The sequence below is a fragment of the Phalacrocorax carbo genome, chromosome Z, assembly GCF_963921805.1.
Source record: "Phalacrocorax carbo chromosome Z, bPhaCar2.1, whole genome shotgun sequence".
NCBI lineage: Eukaryota > Metazoa > Chordata > Aves > Suliformes > Phalacrocoracidae > Phalacrocorax > Phalacrocorax carbo.
Genome location: NC_087548.1, coordinates 58,365,006 through 58,386,024, shown reverse-complemented (window position 1 = coordinate 58,386,024; position 21,019 = coordinate 58,365,006). Strand labels below are relative to the sequence as shown.

General features: G+C 41.6%; 1 protein-coding gene across 5 annotated transcripts; it reads right to left on the bottom strand.

Annotated features, from left to right (window-relative positions):
• Positions 1-3,027: 3,027 nt before the first annotated feature.
• Positions 3,028-14,942, bottom strand: MACIR (macrophage immunometabolism regulator). Of its 5 annotated transcripts, XM_064438204.1 has the most exons (5): positions 14,815-14,937; positions 14,031-14,085; positions 12,572-12,687; positions 8,321-8,496; positions 3,028-5,378 (listed from the first exon to the last, which is right to left on the bottom strand). In XM_064438204.1, exons 4-5 carry the CDS (start codon positions 8,327-8,329, stop codon positions 4,740-4,742), a joined length of 648 nt encoding a protein of 215 aa, XP_064294274.1. In that variant the 5' UTR covers positions 8,330-8,496; positions 12,572-12,687; positions 14,031-14,085; positions 14,815-14,937; the 3' UTR covers positions 3,028-4,739. The 5 variants fall into 5 exon arrangements, with proteins under 5 accessions (XP_064294274.1, XP_064294276.1, XP_064294278.1 ...); XM_064438206.1 differs by lacking the exons at positions 12,572-12,687; positions 14,031-14,085 and having other exon boundaries at positions 14,815-14,942; XM_064438208.1 differs by lacking the exons at positions 8,321-8,496; positions 12,572-12,687.
• Between the last annotated feature and the right edge of the window lie 6,077 nt (positions 14,943-21,019).

Sequence of the window (21,019 nt, the reverse complement as noted above, 5' to 3'; positions counted from 1 at the left end):
CAACTCAGGAGGACTACAAAGATGTTGTGAGGTTATGCAGGGAGAATATTAGAAGGCCCAAAGCCCAACTAGAACTTAATCTGGCTACTGCCATAAAAAAACAACAACAACAACAACAACAAAAAAAAAACCACAATAAAAAATGTTTCTATAAATACATCAGCAGCAAAATGAGGGCTAAGGAGAATCTCTGTCCTTTATTGGATGCGGGAGGAAATATAGTGACAAAGGCTGAGGTACTTAGTGCCTTCTTTGTCTCAGCCTTTAATAGTAAGACCAGTTGTTCTTGGGGTACCCAGCCCACTGAGCGGAAGACAGGGATGGGGAGCAGAATGAAGCCCTCATAATCCAAGGGGAAGTGGTTGGCAACCTGCTACACCACTTAGACACACACAAGTCTCTGGGACCAGAGGAGTTCCACCCAAGGGTACTGAGAGAGCTGGTGCAGGTGCTCTACAAGCCACTTCCAATCATTTACCAGCAGTCCTGGCTAACCATGGAGGTTCCCTTTCACCAGAGGTTAGCAAATGTGATGCCCATCTATGAGAAGGGCTGGAAGGAGGACATGAGGAACTTCAGGCCTGTCAGTCTGACCTCGGTGCCAGGGAATGTTATGGAGCAGACCATCCCGAGTGCCATCACATGGCACATACAGGATCAGGCCCAGTCAGCATGGGTTCATGAAAGGCAGGTCCTGCTTGGCTAACCTGATTCATTCTATGACAAGACAAGCCGCTTAGTTGATGAGGGAAAGGCTGTGGATGCTGTCTACCTGGACTTTAGTAAAGCCTTTGACATCATTTCCCACAGCATTCTCCTGGAGAAACCAGCTGCTCATAGTCTTTGCCGGGTAAAAAACTGGCCGGCTGGCTGGGCCCAAAGAGTTGGGGTGAATGGAGTTAAACCCAACTGGTGACCAGTAACAATTGCTGTTCCCAGGACTCACTACTGAGGCCAGTTCTGCTTAATATCTTTATCAATGATCTGGGTGAAGGGATCGAGTACACCCTCAGCAAGTTTGCAGACATAGTGACTTGGAGATGCAAGTTGGGTGAGAGTGTTGATCTGCTTGAGGGTGTAAAGGCTCTACAGAAGGATCAGGACAGGCTGGATCAATGGGCCAAGACTGACTGTATGAGATTCAGCAAGGCTAAGCACCTGGTCCTATGCTTTAGTCACAACCCCACGCAATGCTACACACTTGGGGAGGAGTGGCTGGAGAGCTGCCTGGTGGAAAAGGACCTGGGGGTGCTGGTTGACAGCTGGCTGAACATGAGCCAGCAGCGTGCCCAGGTGGCCAACGGCATCCTGGCTTGTATGAGGAATAGTGTGGCCAGCAGGAGTAGGGAAGTGATTGTGCCCCTGTACTTGGCACTGGTGAGGCTGCACCTTGAATACTGTGTTCAGTTTTGGGCCCCTCAGTACAAGACAAACATCGAGTTGCTGGAGCATGTCCAGAGAAGAGCAGCAAAGCTGGCAAAGGGTCTAAAGCACAAGTCTTATGAGAAGAGGTTGAGGGAGTTAGGGTTGATTAACCTGGAGAAGAGGAGGCTGAGGGGAGACCTTATCGCTCTCTATAGCTACCTCAAAGGAGGTTGTAGTGAGGTGGGTGTTGGTCTCTTCTCCCAAGTAACTATCAATAGGATGAGAGGAAACAGCTTCAAGCTGCACCAGGGAAGGTTTAGACTGGGTATTAGGAGAAATTTATTTACTGAAAGAGTGGTCTGGCATTGGAACAGGCTGCCCAGGGAAATGGCTGAGCCACCACCCCTGGTGGTATGTAAAAGACACATAGATGTGATGCTTAGGGACATGGTTTAATGGCAGTCTTGGCAGTGTTAGGTTTACTGTTAGACTTGATCTTAAAGGTCTTTTCCAACCTACAAGATCCTATGATTCTATGACAACTGGTAATCCAGGCTTCTAAACACTCTTCTGAAATAATAGTTTTCATGAAACAAGTGATCACCTCTGAAACATGACTGTGTCTCACAGAATCTACAGATTGGAACAGTCTTTACAGATATTGTCCCAGCTCTGCTCCCTGGAGTGATGAATAATTTTGCTGTGTTTGCAGTTCTACTTCAACATTATTAAACCAACAGGACTGACACCATGTACATGGAAGTTTATCTACAATTTTAACTGAACCCCATCAGCGTTTCTTCCTCCAACACTGGTTTTTTCCAATCACCTTGTTAACAAAACTGATTCTGAAGTAATATCAGCTGAACATTGAAACAATCATAATTAAATAAATTCTGTAGAAAACATTTATATAGACAGATAGGGAGAAATCTTGCATACAGTCAGTTGCTTGGAGCTGTAGCTATTCTGACTATCTTTCAATTTTCCTTCATAAAAATTGGAAAACTTTTGCCCCAACTAAAATAAAAATCATTAAATCATTGAGCTAAAGCAGAAAAAAAATGAATTTACATTTACTGCATTCTTCTCCCCACTCTATCTCATTCATCTAGCTTAAAATGTTGGTGGTCTGCCACCCAATATTCCAGTGCACTACATTTTCTCTCCCCCTGTACTTTTATCCATTTGCAGACTATAGGTCACACTGTAAAGCTCCACGCTGCAGTATTTCTGGCCTGAAATAGAAGTCTAAAAGCATCTCAGTACCTAACACTTTTCTTGAATGTATTTTGAGTTTCTGAAAAATAGGTTAATGTAAAGCACTACAGTGAATCCTGCTTGCTCCATTTTTCATAGCATTCAAGCTGTTAATGCTGTTCTCAGAGTTCTTGCGTACTTTAGCATTTGTGTCCCCTTCACCTTCACAGAAAGGTCATCAGGAGCTTCCACAGGCAAGAGTCTGGCAAAATTAAATGGGGCACAATCCTACTGGACATCATAGTTTTTTATACTGGAATACATAAAGAAGCTTGAAGTTGGGGGAGTCTATGTTTGGTTGGTTTTTTTGCTTTGAAGTTTTTTTAAATGACCCCTGATCTAAAGTTGTATTTTTTAAATGTCCTCATTCTCCTACACAGCAAAAGACTCCACAACAATAGGTGTTCATACCACCCTTTTTATTTTTCAGCCAGAAATACAGTTTCATAGAGTGTTTCAATAAACGGTGGTGTTTATTCTTTAAACAACCCCTCCACCTCTTTGGCATCTGACTATATTCTGTTTTTCAAACTAAAGACTATATAGGAAGATTTTACTTTCAAGATCATTGTTCAATACATTAAATTTACACAGGTGTAGTTAACTTTTAAAAATACACACCAATTTGTTGCAAAGACTAATAAACTTAAAGGATAACCAAGCCAGCAAAATGCAGACTACTGGGTTGCCTTCATGTACAACTGTGGCGTAAGTGACAGAATGAGAACTCTTCTTTTTCCACAGCGCATGCACTAACTAGTGCTTTCTATTCATTCTAAATTATAAACAAAAAAAATCTTAATTCTACAAGAAACAACTGATCAAATAATTTATGATTCAAAACAATGCGATCTTATTTTTTAACTTCTGCAGAGGTCATTGGCCTAAACCAAGTTGCACCTTAAAAAAATCTAAACACTTTTTCATTTTCAAACCTTAAGTTACTACAATGTTTTAAATACATCTAGGAATACAGCTGCCAAAACTGCACTCGATGTCATGTTTGGATAACAAATCCTTAAGTAACAAAGTAAGCCAGTGTCTTCAGTTTAGTCTGTTGAATAATCCAGGTTCATTTCTTCAATGCTGATACACAAATACTTCACTTGTACTCCATCACCAAAAAAAAAAAAATCAGCCTTTCTGATCACAAGTGTTCAGTGCTTCAAATGAACTGAATTTCCAAAGGAACACTGAAGTTATATGACACCTTCCATTACTATAGATGATACAGAAATTGTAAATTAAAATAAAAAAATGTTACTGACATACCAATGCAGATATTCCAGTATATTTACTGGAATCTGAAGTGAATCCTTGTTTGTGTGTTGAGACAATGTAAAACATAAATCCCACTAACAAAAATCTTTACTCCCAAAAAGACTCGTTTCTCATAACTCAAATACTTATCCTGAACAAGTTTTATAGAACAGAAGAGGCAAAACAATTACTTCCATGCAGAAATTAAAAAAATAATAGCATTTAAGTAGCAAAGGTTTGTTTTATGAGTGAATCTCAGCCTCATCATCAGTGCAAGCGCAGTTTGCAAGTGTTTGAACTGAACTGTTTAACTAGCAAGTGATCCAATTTAGACAAGCTCACTTTCCTCTCTATGGTGTAAAAAAAACAAAATAAAACAAACCATACATTTTACTGTAGAATATAGGGACAAAAAAAAGTAAACCCAAAAAGCCTCTTAAACTCTTAAACTTGAGTACTTATTGCAGATCAGTTTCTAACATCAAGCCAAAATTAGCAACAACCAAGCAGACATCACCAACTTTTGTGTTAAATTACTGTAAATACTAGATCTAACTGTACAAAAAAAAATATCCCAAAGCAAAAAAAATGAAAAGCTTTTTTTTGTTGAAAGGTGTCCAAAGAAATATCCACCAGCGGCAAATTTGCATCAGAAGCTGCTTGCAAAGGACATATTTGTCCCTCCAAGTATGTGTAACACATTGCCATGGTCCTATTCAAATAAATTACTTTCTGATAACATTTAGCTGATAAAGCCACCTACAATGTGGACAGTCTTGTACTCCGTACAACAGTGGATTTTTGCAGCAACAAGAGAAATAATCAGAAATTGGTTCTAGATTCGAGACGATGGCTCATGTGTTATTTCTTGTAAACATACGGTCCCCCCTAAGTGTAAGATGTTGGAGCTGGTATTGTAGCACTTCTGTGTCAGCAGGTTCCTTAATGCTCATTTTGTCTAAATTGAGGTAGTCCAGGGATTTTGAATGAGCCCTTTTACCTTTTAAAAGGCAGAGAGGCAGGGGACCATGAAGTGCCTTGTAAGGTTCATACGGTAAGGCCTTAGTGCATTTATCCCCTGAGCTGGGCATCCGTCTCCTCCTCCTTCCATTTACTGCTGGGATCTCATATGGCTGATAGTACCTACTTCTAGTTTTGTACAAACGGGAAGAACGTCCTGAATCGAGCTGTTTGGAACGCAAATTCGGCCCAGATTCCCCCTTATTCTCTTCACTTCCTGTACACTTCTGGGCTAATTTTAGCAGCTCTTCTCCAGTTGTGAATCCAACCAGGTAGTTAGAATCCATGTGAAGGATCTGATATCCTGCAACTGTCCGTCGCATTGGTGAGCAGGGGGTACTGGAACAGCGGGGCTTCTCTGCTTCCATCCTGCCCACAGGACTCACCTCTGCAAGAGGCACAGGGAGGGTAGATAGGGTAGTTCTGGACTCTCCATTTATGTCAACTTCCATTTTAAACACAATGCTATCCTCCTAAAAATAAAACAGAGCTTGGTCAGAAACAGAGCCTTTATGCAACATGAGGCGCTGAGAGAGGATCACAGAAATGAGATTTCATATCACCCAGAAGTCATGACCAGTACTCCTCTACTCAGCCTTGTCTCATGCTCTGCAGGGTATCACATAACAAAACTACCCCTGACAGCTGCCTTTTAAAATTATCTCGGGTGCTTTTTTAATAAAAGACACCATAAATACACTCCCAATGTTCTTAAACATTAAGAACATTCTTGTGTAGTATTGTACACTAAACAGAAGCATCTCTCCATTTTTTCCTCCTTTTAATCCATTTGATTCCTTGTAGCCTCACCTCTGAGGCCTTTTACATACATTAGCACATTCACAGCAACTTCTCCCATATTCAGCTGAGTATGTTTTCTATTGACAATAATCTCAGTAAATAAAGCTTTTTTTAAAAAAAAAAAGTGTGTCTAACAGCTACCACCTCAGTCAGGCACAACCACAGACCAGACCTGATCTACCGAGGGTACTGCAATGCTTCTTTCTTCCAGATATGAAAACAGCTTGCTTTAGATTCAAAGAATGGCATCCTGGCTGTTAAACAGCTGTCTTTATAGTCATCAGCAATCCTGCCCCACCAAAAAACCCCTACTGTTTTATTCACAATCAACCAAACTCACACTATTTTATTCTAACATATTTCTAACAAAGGAAACAGTATTCTAGTGTTTAATGAACACAGCACGAGAGTCTTATAAGCATCTTAAGAACAACCAATATTCTGAATTCTATGGTATTTGTTTTTCTATTTCTTCTGGAAACAGACTATTTTGCCCTGACCTTTCTTCCCTCACAAGTATTCCAAATATACAGTTGGCTGCCTTTTACAGATACGGCTTCTGTCCCAGGCCATTACCATCTCTGACATGGAAAGATAAGGTCAATACCACAGCAAGTATACACCAGTGGATGCCAGAACACAGAGAAGGCTTAATTATTTTCACGTCTGTTTTCAGTACCATCTACATCATCTTGGTGACACCGCTACTTCACAAAATAGAAAGCTCACATTTGTTTCCAAATCTATGCTTCCCTCATTGTCAGCCTCACCTTTGCTCTAAACAGCCAATATAGTTCACAAAAAATTCAGCATAGCTTGGTAATGTTTAAAGGCAACAAGACTCAAAGAAGGAAAGTTGGTACGCAACTGTCAAGAAGAATCACAATTCTGAATTTCATTGTAGGTAACTGCAAACCACATTCAAAAGCTCAATAATGTTTCACAAATGAAATTGACTTAAAACATGCTATTACCAGTTTGCTAACTTTTAAAGCTGCTATTCTGAGGCTTAGGAGGCCACAGGCCAAGTAGCAAAGATGCAACAATCAAGAGAAGGAAAATGCTCCCTCCCTTTCAATACTTCATTCAAACTTTGGCAATTAGACACTCCCAAAAACCCCACCTTAAAATAAGAGGGAAAGCTGTGTGCAAATCTCACTTGCAAAAGAAAATAATCTAGCCTCACACAACGTTTAAGCCTACCTTGTTTCTGTTCAGGATCTGCAAAGGAGCAGTTTAAGTAATGTTCCCACCTGCTGCTCCTGTCCTATGATATTTAACTGGGAGTAAACAAAATCCCCATAGTTTTTTCTGAAGAGGACTTTATTTGCCATTGATAAACTTCTATCATGGAGAGACTATTACTAATATTTCTTTAGTCTTAAACGTCCTTTTTCAGTTCTTATAACCATTGTCCTTAGGATTCTTCATTAGTGGTTTTGGGTAGCACAACTTTTAGATACACAGATATACTTCATCCAGTCAACTTTTAAGCATTTTGAATTTAACAATACAGGTAACACAGCAAAAACTAAATAAAGAATTAAAATACTGGAGCAAATCAAAAACCAAAACTTTTCACTGAAAACCCATCCATGTAAAACGCAATAATGTTGCCCATAATATTTAATTGACTTTGGAATATATTTATGGAATCAATTAAAACTTTCAGAATAGCAGAAGCAGTCGTTGTTTGCTTCTTTAGCACCATATCTAGCAGTGAGACATTAAATATGGTGAGGTTTCAGCCACTGAGTTAAAGATATTAATGACAATTCCTTAAGTTGAAATTATAGTTCCTCACAACCAGGAACCATGGTTACTGGAGGCTTAACACAGAAAAATTTTACATTAAAAATTTTGGTTACCCTGTGCTTTTAGCCAAGAAACCTAAATATTTAACTGTTCCTGTCCTTTTAATTCCTGATTTTTATCATGCAGTTCAGAAACCTTTCTAGTAATCTTCTAGAAAGACACAACCTATTCTGCTAGACAGCTGAAATTATGCTAGAAAAAGTACAAATAACTGCTAGAAAAAGTATAAAATAATCATACACCGCAGTTAGAAATTAATATTAGCTAGTCACATATTAACAGCAGAAAAAAACATCAAAAAAAACCACAGAACACCACCGCAGCAATAAAAAACCAACCCACCCAAAAAACAAAGCCAACAATCACTTGCCACAGCAATATGTGCCCTGAAGAAAGGGAGGGGGAAGAGGTGTCTTCATGCACTTTTTGAGTTAAAAAAAGCCTTGAGAACTTTAAAGCAACACAAAGTCTCTTCTCAGAACACAGCTTTTAAAATTACTTTGCTTCTGTTTAAAACATGGGTGTGTACCCTGGCAACAGAAGGCAATCAACTTTGAAGAATAAATATAAGTAGGAGGGAAGGAGGCAGGAGTTCACTGCAGAACAATTACCCCTCACTGGTGAAAATCGGTTCGAAGGAAAATCGGAGCAGAAGAGCCTTCAAGTCAGCAAGCTCCGGCCTAGTACTTCAGCCTGAAACTGCAGAACTTCCATTTCTGTGTTCCAGTGTGAAGAACAGCCTTAAAACCAAGAAATCTGACTGACACTCAAGAGCAACAATAGCATCAGAAGCTGGTACCATAAACATCAGAAGCTCAAGGGAACAGCACCGCTAGCTGATGAGAGGAATGACTGGCCAGCTCCACAGGCAGAGGTCCAAAACTCAGCATGCATTTATTCAGCTGTTCTTTACCAAGACTTTTAATGTGAGTTACTCAAGCTGCCATATGGTTTCAGCATGCTTTGTCTCCTTATCTAGTAAAAGATGAGAGAAAAACACTATTTAGAAGAATTCTATGACAGAAAATAATTTCAAAGATTCACAGTATCTGTGAATGTAGATAGTGTTACCTACAAATACTTATTTAAAACTTTAAGACTGCACTTTTAGGCCATTTCCATGGTTATAAGGCACTAGATGACTATTTGGTTTACTGCTGTGTAGTGGTGTGTGCTGCTTTGGCTGAGAAACTGTTAATTCTCTTCATAGTAATGCCTGTGGTGGTCAGGGACCTTTCCAGCTTCCCCTGCTCTGTGAGAGGCTGGGAGGGGCGGTGCCACGGCCGGGGCAGCTGCCCCCGCTGGCCAATGGCACGTTCATTCCGTACCACGTGATGCCATGGCCAGTACATTAATGGGGGCAGTTGGTGCACCAGGGGCGGTTGCGGCTCGGGGACTGGTGGCATTGGGTTGGCAGGCAGCGAGCAGCTGTGTCACATGCCGTTTGTTTCGGTTGTTCACTCCCCCCGCCCCCCCCCCCCGCCCCTAGTTTCGCACCTGTCATTTTCCATTCCTCTGCATTTTTTGTTGTTATTGTTGTATTTTCATTATCAAACTTTTCTTATCTCAACCCACGAGCTTTACCCTTCTGATTCTCTCCCCCATCCTGCCGGTGGGGGTGTAAGCGAGTCGCTATGTGGAGCTGAGCTGCTGGCTAAACCACAACATGGTGTAAGCTTGTCAGTTATTCTCAGCATCAATTATAATACTGAAAAAACCAAGTACTTCAGTTCAAAAGAGAATATTTCTTCATATCACAGCTGCCTTACCTTCTTGCTTCTTGAGGAGAATGACAACAAGAGAATGACAATTTATAATGGAATATTTACTATAGAATCAAAACAAGAAGAGGAACAAGACAGCTTATACTTTTCTTTGCTGCTGCTTCATATATTTAAATAGTATGGAAAATAACTGAAAGTGACAGTTACCAAGAGGATTTACTTGACCAATACACACCAGAAGTGCTTCCAGAATACAATTCACTTCACTAAGATTTTACAAGATTTTACCAATTATCTTTATAATATAAAGCAGGCTCTGCATATAAATTAATCTGGCCCAATCCAGCTAAATATTGAGGAAACTAAGACACAGAGAAAGAATAATGAACAGAATACTAGGTTAACTACTATAAATCATTGTATTGCCTCAAAGCATACAGTAATATGCTTGGGATAGTTCTTCAAGGGTAAAAATATCAAAACCTCCACATTTTGTGAGCATAAAGGCTTTCCTATTATTGAATCTTTCATTAAGGTGTCAGGTATCACTCAAAGATTAGCATGGGACAAATGAAACACAGACATGTATGGCTCACTAACATCTAACATCACACCATGCTAATACACACACTGTAGATCATTTGCTGTTGGAATGTCCTCTCGCCATGTGCTCTTATGGCACCCAATGATATATTTTGCTTGGGGTTTTTTACTGATTTTTTTTTGTCCTGTTAAATGCATTACTCATTGTCTTTCTGAGGAGAGAAAGATAAGTGACTCAAAAAATATCAAATTTAATTACTCAATATTTAAAGAATACAAAGAAAGAGGAAGAGGGGTTTCCCTTGACACTACCATGCTTTGTAAAAAGGCTGCATTATTTTGGAACCACTTCAATAAGCTGCTCTCAGCAAAAGAACTGGTTCTCAGTAAACTGGTATTTCCATTGTTACTTGTCTTCTCAACTAGAATATGAACTGATTTGAGAAGATGCCTTTTTTAGGATAAGCATTAAATTTCTGTCCATCCAACTACTGATTTTATTTTCTTTAAGATTTTTTTCTAGATGCCAAGCCTGCAGGTAGTACCATTTGTTAAGAACTACAAAGATCTACTTCCTTGATAAAATGCTCATAACTGCAATAAGCAGAGGGCAGAATGGAAAGATGGCAATAGACTCAGTGATACCAGCTCTGTAAGAGTCCATCATATTGGATAGAGATAGCAAACCAGTTTTGACACTTCTTTGTGCTGCAATTACTTAATATATACAATGCACTGAAAAGATACAATGGTTGTCTATCAAGCATCAGGAATACGTAAAGTCACCCAGCACATGTGAAGCCAGCACACATTTATTTATTTCAGTTATCTCTGTGAAGGGGAACAATCAGGTCTACATCCTTCCCATTGCAGTCTGAAATTCACATACATATAGTGTATGCTCTTGGAAATACCATATTGTTTCTCCATCACTAAAATACGCTGATGCAACTATGTACTTGTAGAGCAAAGTTTTCTGAAAATAATTATTTCCAATCTGCTTCTAAAACAAGTGAAATATTTAGTTGAGAGGAGAAAACTAAGCTAAAATTCAGCTACACAGGAATATCCACAAAGGTGCCACGTTTCTTTTTCTAGAGCCACAGAAAAAGAAACAAAGTCTATGGTAGCCAGACCATAGACTTTGAGAAGCTGGCGATACTGCTGCATGTACTGTCAGAGCCAGGTGGCTGTTTTTAGCTGTGCTCTTTACCTCCAGATGAAAGGACTTAGGCTAATGTTGCTTCACCACACTCTTAAAGGTCCACTATATTAGTTGTGTTATGTTTTACAGACTGTTAACATGTTTGTAGAGACAGGAAAGGGGGCTAAAAAAAAAATAATCACAGCGAACAAGCTCATGAAAGGTATCAATAAACTATACACATTCTTCACCAACTCTTGCTGCTCCTTAGGAGAAATCCTAAACTACTGCAAGCTAAAGAAAAAGGCCAATGGAGGTAGTATTAAGTTGTTGCACCACATGACACAACATTCAGAATGAGTAAGAAGAAAGTTTAGCACAGATATTTTTTATCAAAATTAAATGCAAGAAAATGAAACTATGCATAAAGCTTGTTATGATCCTGCAAGCCTTAAGACGACAGATGAATGGATATTACTGAATCGATAAAGCCAATGCAATAACTTTAGGATATGATGGAAAACAACAGTCCACAAAACCAGTAAAAATGATAACTCTAGAATAGCGTGTGTGTCTGTGAGGAGGTTCTTGTCAACAGGTAAAGAACTAAGCCCTTCAGCAATACAGTATACTGGACAATAAATACTACGCGGTTTATACAAAACAAGGAATTATTAAATGCTTTGCTAAAGAAGATGAAATAAATTTTTAATAATACACTCCTACTGCAAGAAGCAAGAACTGTTTAAACAGTTTGTTAGTTCTTGTTATTAATGCAGTTTTAAACAGAAAACAATTATGATCCAGGAAACTACCTTTTAAAAGTGAAGATGATCACAAATGAACTACCGATGAACTACAAACTGGGAACTCCAGTGACTAGCTCAGACCAGATCAGCATGACAGGGCATACAATTTGCACAGAAAAGAGACAGATGGAATTTCAAGAGTTGGTCCAGGCTAATGAATTTTTTATGAGCAGACTTAGCAAGCATGGAGAGTAAAAGAAAATGGTGGGAAAGAAGGCCATTTAACTTCTAACAACTCTTTGTCAAGCAATATTAGATTGAAATGTTTAACAGAGAGTAACTTCCCTGAAATATTTAGAGTCCTTTACAGAAACAATGTAACTTCCATGCTGGATGGAACCACCGATCAGTGATTCGCCCCAACTCCATCACTAAGCTTATGCTGTAAAAAAAAACAGTATTACAGATTTCACTGAATAAATACTGATTTTTTGCCTTTAAAAAACAAAATGCTAATTGGAATAAAGGTCTCCACTTCTTTTGAGTCAGACAAGAAATGGATGTTTGGTAGTATCCTGTGTTGCCACATCAGAAAATACAGCTCTGCAATATTATTTTGAAATGATCAACCTAAATAAACACCATGTTACATTCAGCCTTTGACTACGAAGAGCTATTCAAAGAAAGATACTGGTTAAAAATAAGACCTACTCAAACATATCAGGAAAAATATGTTTAATCAATGCAATTTAGGGTTTTTTGGTTTGTTTGTTAACTGAAGCACTTCTAAACTTCATCTGAATTGCACAAAGGCTATTCTTTGGCTTAACTTGATGCAATCTGCTGCAGGTATTAGGTGTTTTTTGGAAAGGTGTCTTATTAATTTATACCATTCACATTGCTAAAGGTCAGTTCCTCAGTGCTTTCCAGAGTCGTGTATATAATGGCTTTAAAGTTTTGTTTTCTGCCTCCTTCTCAAACGATCCTTCTGGTACTTAAATGCTACCTGAAAAAAGTGTTAAAGTATAAGGCAAGTATGAAATAAAAAAATAATAAAGGCCCAACAATACATGCAGGTACAGTAAATTTGTATTAAACTTACAATTAGTGCGAACAGAAAACTTTGACCTGGAATACTCAGTTCATCTGACTTTACCATAACATGCTGCATTTGAGTACGATTATGCAAGCCTGGTGGCCATGCCAGCAGCCTAAGGCTGGTCAAAGAAGAAAAGATTATAAAGCCGTGCTACAATGTCGGTACTGTTACACAAGAAATTCATTTCAGTGATCACACTGACATTGCCTCACTTCCCTCCGTTTCAAAGTCACTGTGAGAACCACCCTCCTCCATCTTCATTATTCTAAGAAGTGCTCTTCCTCAAGGGGGAAAGAAAAAATATGGTTTTTCTTAATATGGTTTTTTATGTACATGGTTCAAAATACAGCAAAAGCAGCAGGGTGGTGGGAGGAGAGCTTTCAGTAAGGGAGACAACTGGGTAAAAGTAGAAAGCAGAATGAGTGCTGCATACTTCTACTCCTCCTGGCAAAACAAAGCATCGGTGCCCTAACCCTCACTAGCTGTGGAGGGCTCCATGGGCCTCCTGGTTATGCTCCAAGGACTCTTACTGTATTCAGGACAAGTCATGCCAGCAATCAGCCAACTACTGGTACAAGCAGCAAGTCCTGGTCCCCATCACAGACCCTCTCCACCACTCCCGCTGCGATCTGTGTAACTGCTGGGTTCGGCCATCAATTCGTTGCCACATGCAGCTATGCAAGCGTGTACGTACGTGTGTGTGTACAGTGATGTACTGCAGCACTCTAAAGAGCATGCTAACAAGCAAAGTTATGTTCATAGAGGACACCTACTAATGCACATCGTTTGCTAGAGTCTTTGTAATAGGTACATAACTGCATTTATGTCAGCTAATCCCCCCATGTAAAATAGCATATAAATAACTTTCACGTAAGAAATTAAGACCTGAGACTATTTTCCTACACATCTACAGACCACTTCAAAAAGCACTTCAACTGTTCAGACACACTCCCCCCAATATCTTAATTTGCAGAGCCCAAATTGGCAAAATACACCTGCCAATAAAACAAAGCAGCTTAGCAAGCTTCACACTCTGTAACACTACAATGCATGCTAGGGTGCACAAATACAGTCAGTGAATATCACGGACAGTACAATCGACATTTACACAGAGCTTTGAGCCCCTGTTTGCCCTTCACTAAGCAAGATTTATTACAGAAAAAATACAGTTACCCACAGAAAGCTAGGCACTAGCACACTTCGGCACTATCTGACTGTATAGTAAGGTCATGTTCAGGTTTAGCACTTACCTAGGAGTGTTAAGAAGGGTATGGGGGCTGCTGACGGTTACAACTGTAGAGAGAGCTACAAACGGTTATGAACAGATACGGGTGCTTACAGGTGAACTCCGGCTTTCCCACCGTTTACACTGTTACTAACAGCTGGCACCCAAAGGGCACTTGAGCAACCTCACGGCAGGCTGCAGGCCCGACACGGCAACTCCCAAGCTTCCTTCTGCCGGCGGGCACCAGCACCCACACCCGGCCGCCCGCCCAGACCCGCCGGGACAGGTCCGCGGCGCTTCTCCGCTCCGGCGCCGGCTCACCCCCCACCTCCACCCGCTACCGCTGCCGGGGGAAGCGGGGCGCCGGGGCCTGCAGGGAGCCGGGGCCTGCGGGGAGCGCGGGGCCGCGCTCGCCCGACGGAAGAGGCAGGCGGGGGAGATGCGCCAGGACCCCCGCGCCACCACGGCAAAGCCCGTCGGACGCCCCTGGCCCACCGCCGCCACGCGGCTCCGAGGCCGGCGGCGGCACAGGCCCCGCCGCCGCGCCCGGGCCGGGCCGGGCCGGGCCGGGCCGAGCGGCTCCCCGTGGCTCCCAGCCCGAGCCGGGGGCCGCAGGCGGCACCACGGCGCTCCCCAGCGGGCCCCACCGCGGGCCGCGCCACCGTCCCCGACAAGGCCGGCCGCCCCCTCCCTCACCGCACCGGTTCCGCCAGGACGCCAGGTTCGGCCCGGCGCCCCCCGCCGGCCCCGCTCCGGCGGGCAGGGCCCAAGGCGGTGGAGACCGCCGCGCCGCCATCGCCGCTTCCTACCTATGCTCCACGGCGACGGGGCCCAGCGCGGAGTGCCGAAGGAGCAGGCAGCCGCCGAGTGCGGAGCGTCCCTCTTCCCTCCTCTTTCTGCCCGGCCCGGCGCGGCCCGCCCCGCCAGCCGGGTCTGAGGGCGGGGCGCGGCGGCGGGGGGCGGGGCGCTCCGGCCCCGGCCTGAGGTGGGAGGGGTGGGTCCCGGCGGCGGGCGGCCGCTCTGCGCAACCTGCAGCGGGGCGGGCTCGGCCCGGCCCGGGTCCGTCTGCCGCCGCGGCCACCTCCGGCCCCGTCCCTTCCAGTCTGGCGCCCCACGCCTGCTGGTGTCCGCGAGGAGGCGGCCGCGGCCCCGGCCCCGGTCCGGTCCGGTCCGGTCCCCGCGCAGCGCAGCCGCTCCTCCCGCAGAGGCGATCCTTGGAGCGCTCGGTGGTGAGCCGGGTTGGCACAAGCCTTGTCTTCCACACATGCCACCTATTACGATATTCTCTGGCTTTGTCTTATATATCTTTTCTCTGAGCTTTGGTCTCGTGTCTTTTCACCTTGTACGCAACTCTAAGAAGGGATCAAGTTGTCATCATCCCGTGGTGACTTCCTTGTCACTGAAGTACCGCCCATCTCTGCCTATAACCTCTGCGGTATTTCCACATCTACGAAGTTTGGACGCTGACTAGATACAAACTTCTAGTAATGGTTTTGCCAACAACCAGTGAGATCTTTTCTGTATTTTATTTTGCTACTCAAAGACTGAGTGAAGATGCTATTACTGTACCGAACCTTGCAAACGATTGCCTAACTCCTCCTGTCAGTAAAAATAAAACGGAAGAGAAAGTGTATCATCATAGTCCCCCTTTTTTCCCCCCTCTCAATAATAGTTTTTTGGAGCTGAATCACACAACTGCTATTTCCAGTCCCCCTTGGGGTGGAGTTGAGCCAGCTTTTGTTCCTAAAACTGAGTCTTTAAAGACACATAGATAAAGTTTATTACACTCCTTGGGAATGCATAGATGTCCTCTGTACAAAGGCCATAATCTGGCCTCCCTCTGGTCCCAATGGTCAAGAAGACTGCAGGTCATCTGGCCTTGAATTGCAGAGAAGGATGTGGCCATTAGGTATGCACCCAGATGCACCTGGAATCTGCATTTCTTGGAAATTCTCAGCTAGAACAAACAACTGAGAAACAAAGAACAAGTATTTTCTAAGGAATTTTAACTACAGTCTCTTTAGCTCTGCCAGCCCTTAAGAGTCGTTGGTTTTGCAAGTTCACAAAAGTCTTCTAAGACCTAAGTCAGTACTTTTAGTACCAAACGTGGACAATATATCTAGTCAAGCAGCAGTGTGAGAAAATGAATTTGGGGTGTAATTCAGAGTCGTTATGATGCTCTATGTTGCTTACAGTACACAAGCTCCTTTGCTTCTTGTGGCATCTGCAATACCAGTTTTAGCCTGAGTCAGAAATGTCATCTTCCCATGTTGTCTTGCAGTATAAATAAGCCTATAAAATCCTGTGCATCAGCACGTCACAGCTTTCCCCCCACAACTTTCCCCCCACCCTTGCTATTGACTGAGTTGTCAGTCAGTCTCTGAGATGGACTTCCAAAGTTGGTGGGGGGGCAGAAGAGGGGCGCACAAGTGGTGGATGTCTTCAGGAGATAACAGATGCTTGTGAGTGATCATAATGTGTTCCATCTAAGTGACTTTAAAGTTAAACATGCTTTACAGATTAGTGTTTTTTCCCCCACAAATGAAGTATTTTAATATTAGTAAACTGTAATAAGATTTATCACACCAACAGAATTAACATGGTGCAAAATTGTCTTTTAAATTTCTAGGTACCAAAAGAAAAGCAGATCCTGAAAACTCCTGCCAAAGATAGCATCTGAACTCCACACCAAATATTTGAAAATAAATCTAGATCTTCCTAAAACTCCGTAATTTTCAAAGTTCCACATTTTATATGCAACCAGCCATTAAGATTTTCCCAAGACTGACTACTGTATTTCACTGTTTGTTGCAGTGCTCTTAAAGTCATCCAAGATTTTACATGCAGAACAAAGATACTTTGAAGTGCTTAGGCTTAAGGTCTGGTTAACTTTTTAGTGCTGCTTCAACACAGATAAAAACACAGACCATTACAGACCATTTCCTCTGCAGCATCACCCTGACCAGAACATGAAGTACCCTACATTTTATGATGGCTGTGCTCATCAGCCCATTCCTGCATCAGTGACAGTCAATTAGAACAATGATATCACTCAGTGTTAAAAAAGTAAACATAAATATTACGGGTAGGGCACACAGAAAAAGGGCTCAATTTCTTCTCTGTAAGTTCTTCCTTATTTATTATCCTTAGAGAGCTTTTATCAAAAGAGTTTTTTCCTTGCTTTTGTATATTCCAGGCTTGTACATTGGAAACTGCTATGGTGATTTGAGCATTAATGAGGTTGCTAAATCACAGGGGCTGAAAGCTGAGCAACTGAAAGAATATTTAGACAGTGTGTTGAATTCTTTGGTTTCATGCACATGGATGATTAATTCCAAAGCCTAATGAGACAAACATTTTTCATTAACTACTCAGGGTTTGTTCCCTTATTAAGGATTGTAGCCATTATTCTGAAGATTTTGATTTTGTTGGAAATCCAAAATCACATGGTCTGTTGTGTGAACCTAAGTAAGTTCATCAAAATAAAAATCTAAATCTATTAAATAAGCAAGAGAAGTTGTGAAGACATGTTCATGATTGGACTAGGTTGCTCACAGAGGTGGTGCAGTCTACATCCTTCTAGGTTTTCAAGCCCAAACTGGATGAAGTCCTAGGTGATATGGTCCAGTTGTCACGGAAATCGGGAATAAACCTTCTAACACCAATGTAGTGTTAAAAGGCAGGCATTCTTTATTTATGGTGCTGGATGCACCGTCAGATCTCATTGTGCCAGTTAAGTACATGCTTTATGTACATATTCATTAGTTTTCCCGATAAAAGATATACATATTCATCATACACAAATGTCCTTTGCGCATGCCTGTTGGTGTATCCGGGTGGTCAGCAGGGGTCTCTGGGTGAAGGACGTACTCTTCCTCACCATGTCCTCTAGTTAACCCTTGCTTTCCCGCAAACTCAGTTCTGAGATTACGTATGTACTGTCCTTGAGGGATGGTCTGTACTGGTTCAGTGTTTGCTCTGCAGTTCCTTATCTTTATGGTTCTGTACATCTGCTTTTCTTAAGGTCAAATGTTATCATAACTTTGTTATGCACTTCTTTATCTTGAGGCCTTTCTGGCTCCCCCAAAGCAACAAGTTTCAGTCACCGTGCAGGCTGTTACTGTTAAGGCTATCTCATTATCCTGGCTAAGTTTTGGCTCCGGGCCCCAACATTTGTTGAGCTGCACTAGATTGCATTAGTAACGCCCAACTATCTATCCCCTGAATCACTGCTACCTGAAAATGAGGCTTTAATCCTTAAAATAGAGGTTTGGACCCTAAAAGTGAGAGTTTGGGATCTAAAAATTAGGCTTTGAGCCTTAAAAGAGGGGTTCTGACAGAAACACCTTGTCTATTGTTTCATTCGCATTAACTAATGACTAAAATACAGATCAAAGAATACACTGATTGTCCCCAGACTTGATGTCCAGTTGGACAGGGTTGTACAAGGAGTATAGCAGCATCCATGCTTGGTTAACTTCATCACCCTGGTTACATGGTGTCACAAATGACCCTCATTTGAGCAAGAAGCTGGACTAGGGACCTCTTGAGGCTCTTTCCAGCCTGAATTATTCTATGTTCCTATGATCCTTGTTTAACCTTACTGTTTGTAGACCAAATGCATAGAATATATTGGGTCAAAATATATGGGAATTATTAATGATTCAGACTAGGATAGACTAGACTAGACTAATTTCAGTTAGAAGGGACATACAATGATCACCTAGTCCAACTGCCTGGCCACTTCAGGGCTGACCAGAAGTTCAAGCATGTTACGAAGGGCATTGTCCAAACACCTCTTAAATGCTGACAGGCTTGGGGCATCGACCACCTCTCTAGGAAGCCTGCTCCAGTGTTTGACCACCTTCTCGGTAAAAAAATGTTTCCTAATGTCAAGTCTAGACTTGCCCTGATGGACGCAACTTAGAACCATTCCCAGGTGCCCTGTCACTGGATCCCTGGGGAGAAGAGATCAGCACCTCCCTCTCCACTTCCCCTCCTCAGGAAGCCTCGAGAGCAATGAGGTCGCCCCTCAGCCTCCTTTACTCCAAACTAGACAAACCCTGTGTCCTCAGCCACTCCTCACAGGACATGCCTTCCAGCCCTTCCACCAGCTTTGTTGCCCTCCTCTGGACACATTCAAGGACCCTGACATAATTTTTAAACTGTGGGGGCCAGAACTGCACACAGTTTGAGTCACCATTTACACGTTAATAATTAGTATTCAACCTACAAAAGGCAGGAATTTCCAAGCTTTTGATTTTTTCTCCTTCTATTTCAAATACAATGTCAGTTCAGTCTTTTGTAGTCTTTTGATTTTCTCCTTTGCAGACCTCAGTAGTTGGTAACTCTTCATGTATTGTGCAAGTGCTATTTAAAAATAACTATACTCTCTTAATTATGATTCATGAATAGTTCAAAAGATTTCCCAGAGTAGTCTTTTAAAATAATTTATGGAGGCTTCAGAAACAATATTCTAAGTCTAAATATATTCCCAGCCCTCACCCAAAAGAGGAACTAAAAAGTTCTCAAGAATCTGAAGACAAATGAGAAGGGAGGTCCAAATGGACTCATACTCGGATTTTAAGAGTCACAAACATATACAATACATAATAAATAAAAATAATAATCTTATGAAAGGAGCAGTTATTCCCTCTCTGGAGAGACATATTAGAACAGAAGGTTTAGTGAGACACATGCATCCAGACCAAACAGGCTTTGTTGGAAGCAAAGGTACTGCTATTGTTTTAGGAGTATTCTTGATCTGGTATGAAATGTGCATCACCCAATTACCTTTTTTTCCCTTTGTTGGTGACTTGTCCCTTTTACTGAACAGAGTGGAGATCTGTAAGCGTGGTGCATCAGAAAATGGCTTTGATGGTATTTCCATTCTACCTGGACATTAGATTATATAGATCAAGAATGTTACACAAAAAGTGGATTTCTCAAAAGCATGTTGGATAAAAGATGCATCCAGTCAAAAATGGCCTAACACAACTCCCTTTCACACTAACCTTGAGAGACCCATGTAAAATATGAGATTTTCCTTTCCTGCAGTTCTCATTTACCGCTTGATTAAAACCAAAGAAGTTCTCAGTAGAACCTGTCAACTGCATAATGGTGTATAGATCAGAACAACTATCACCAAATTAGGCTAACTCTTTTGAAAAGGGAGTACCCCACTAGACATTGTAACTTCCACAAAAAAGTTCCTCTTTTGCAGCAATGATAGAAAAATATACATTTATCTCAGTATAGCTTGGAGAAAGACAAAAATGATTTCCAGTCATGTTCAGTGTTATTTCAGAAAACTGATTTTTCCCTTAGTAGCTCATCACATGAAAAGTTACTTATGGGTCTATCAACAACATAATTGCTGTAAACTGATAAAGCAATAAATACAGGAAAAATAAAGGAACATCATGCTTCTGTCTGTGTTAGATGACAGAAAACAGCCTTAAATCCCTACTTTCTGCCACTTGAATAGTCTATTGTATTGACACAGCTATTAAGCCTTTGTTACATCTCTTCTGCCATCTTCCGTTGAACTCTGCTGGTTTTGATGCTATTGATCAGTGTACGATCACTGGTTTTGGTATGCATACCTCCCTAGGCTTGTTTATATGGATTCCTACAAAGCCGAACTATGAAAGCACATCTGCTTTCTCTTAACAAATTTTACTTCCTAGTATAATTATATAGAGAACTCAAGTTTATGTCTTAATATAACAAAGAAACACAAAACAGGTGACAAGATTTAAAAATAATTTTAGGAGTTACTGCAAACATTTTTGTGTTTTGCTCTGTTTGGTAATAAAGGAAATGCTAAATGTTTACTTAAAGTACGTTTCAGGGTGGTAGTATTTCAGGTGTTGCAGCCACTGATTTTCTGTGAACTTACTCTTTGACCTCTGTCAAACCTGGTTGGAATAGGATGTACAGTTCAAGAAGTTTAATGTGAGAGATCGCAACTGCATAAAGAAATTGGACTAAAAGTAGGTTCAAATCAGCTCA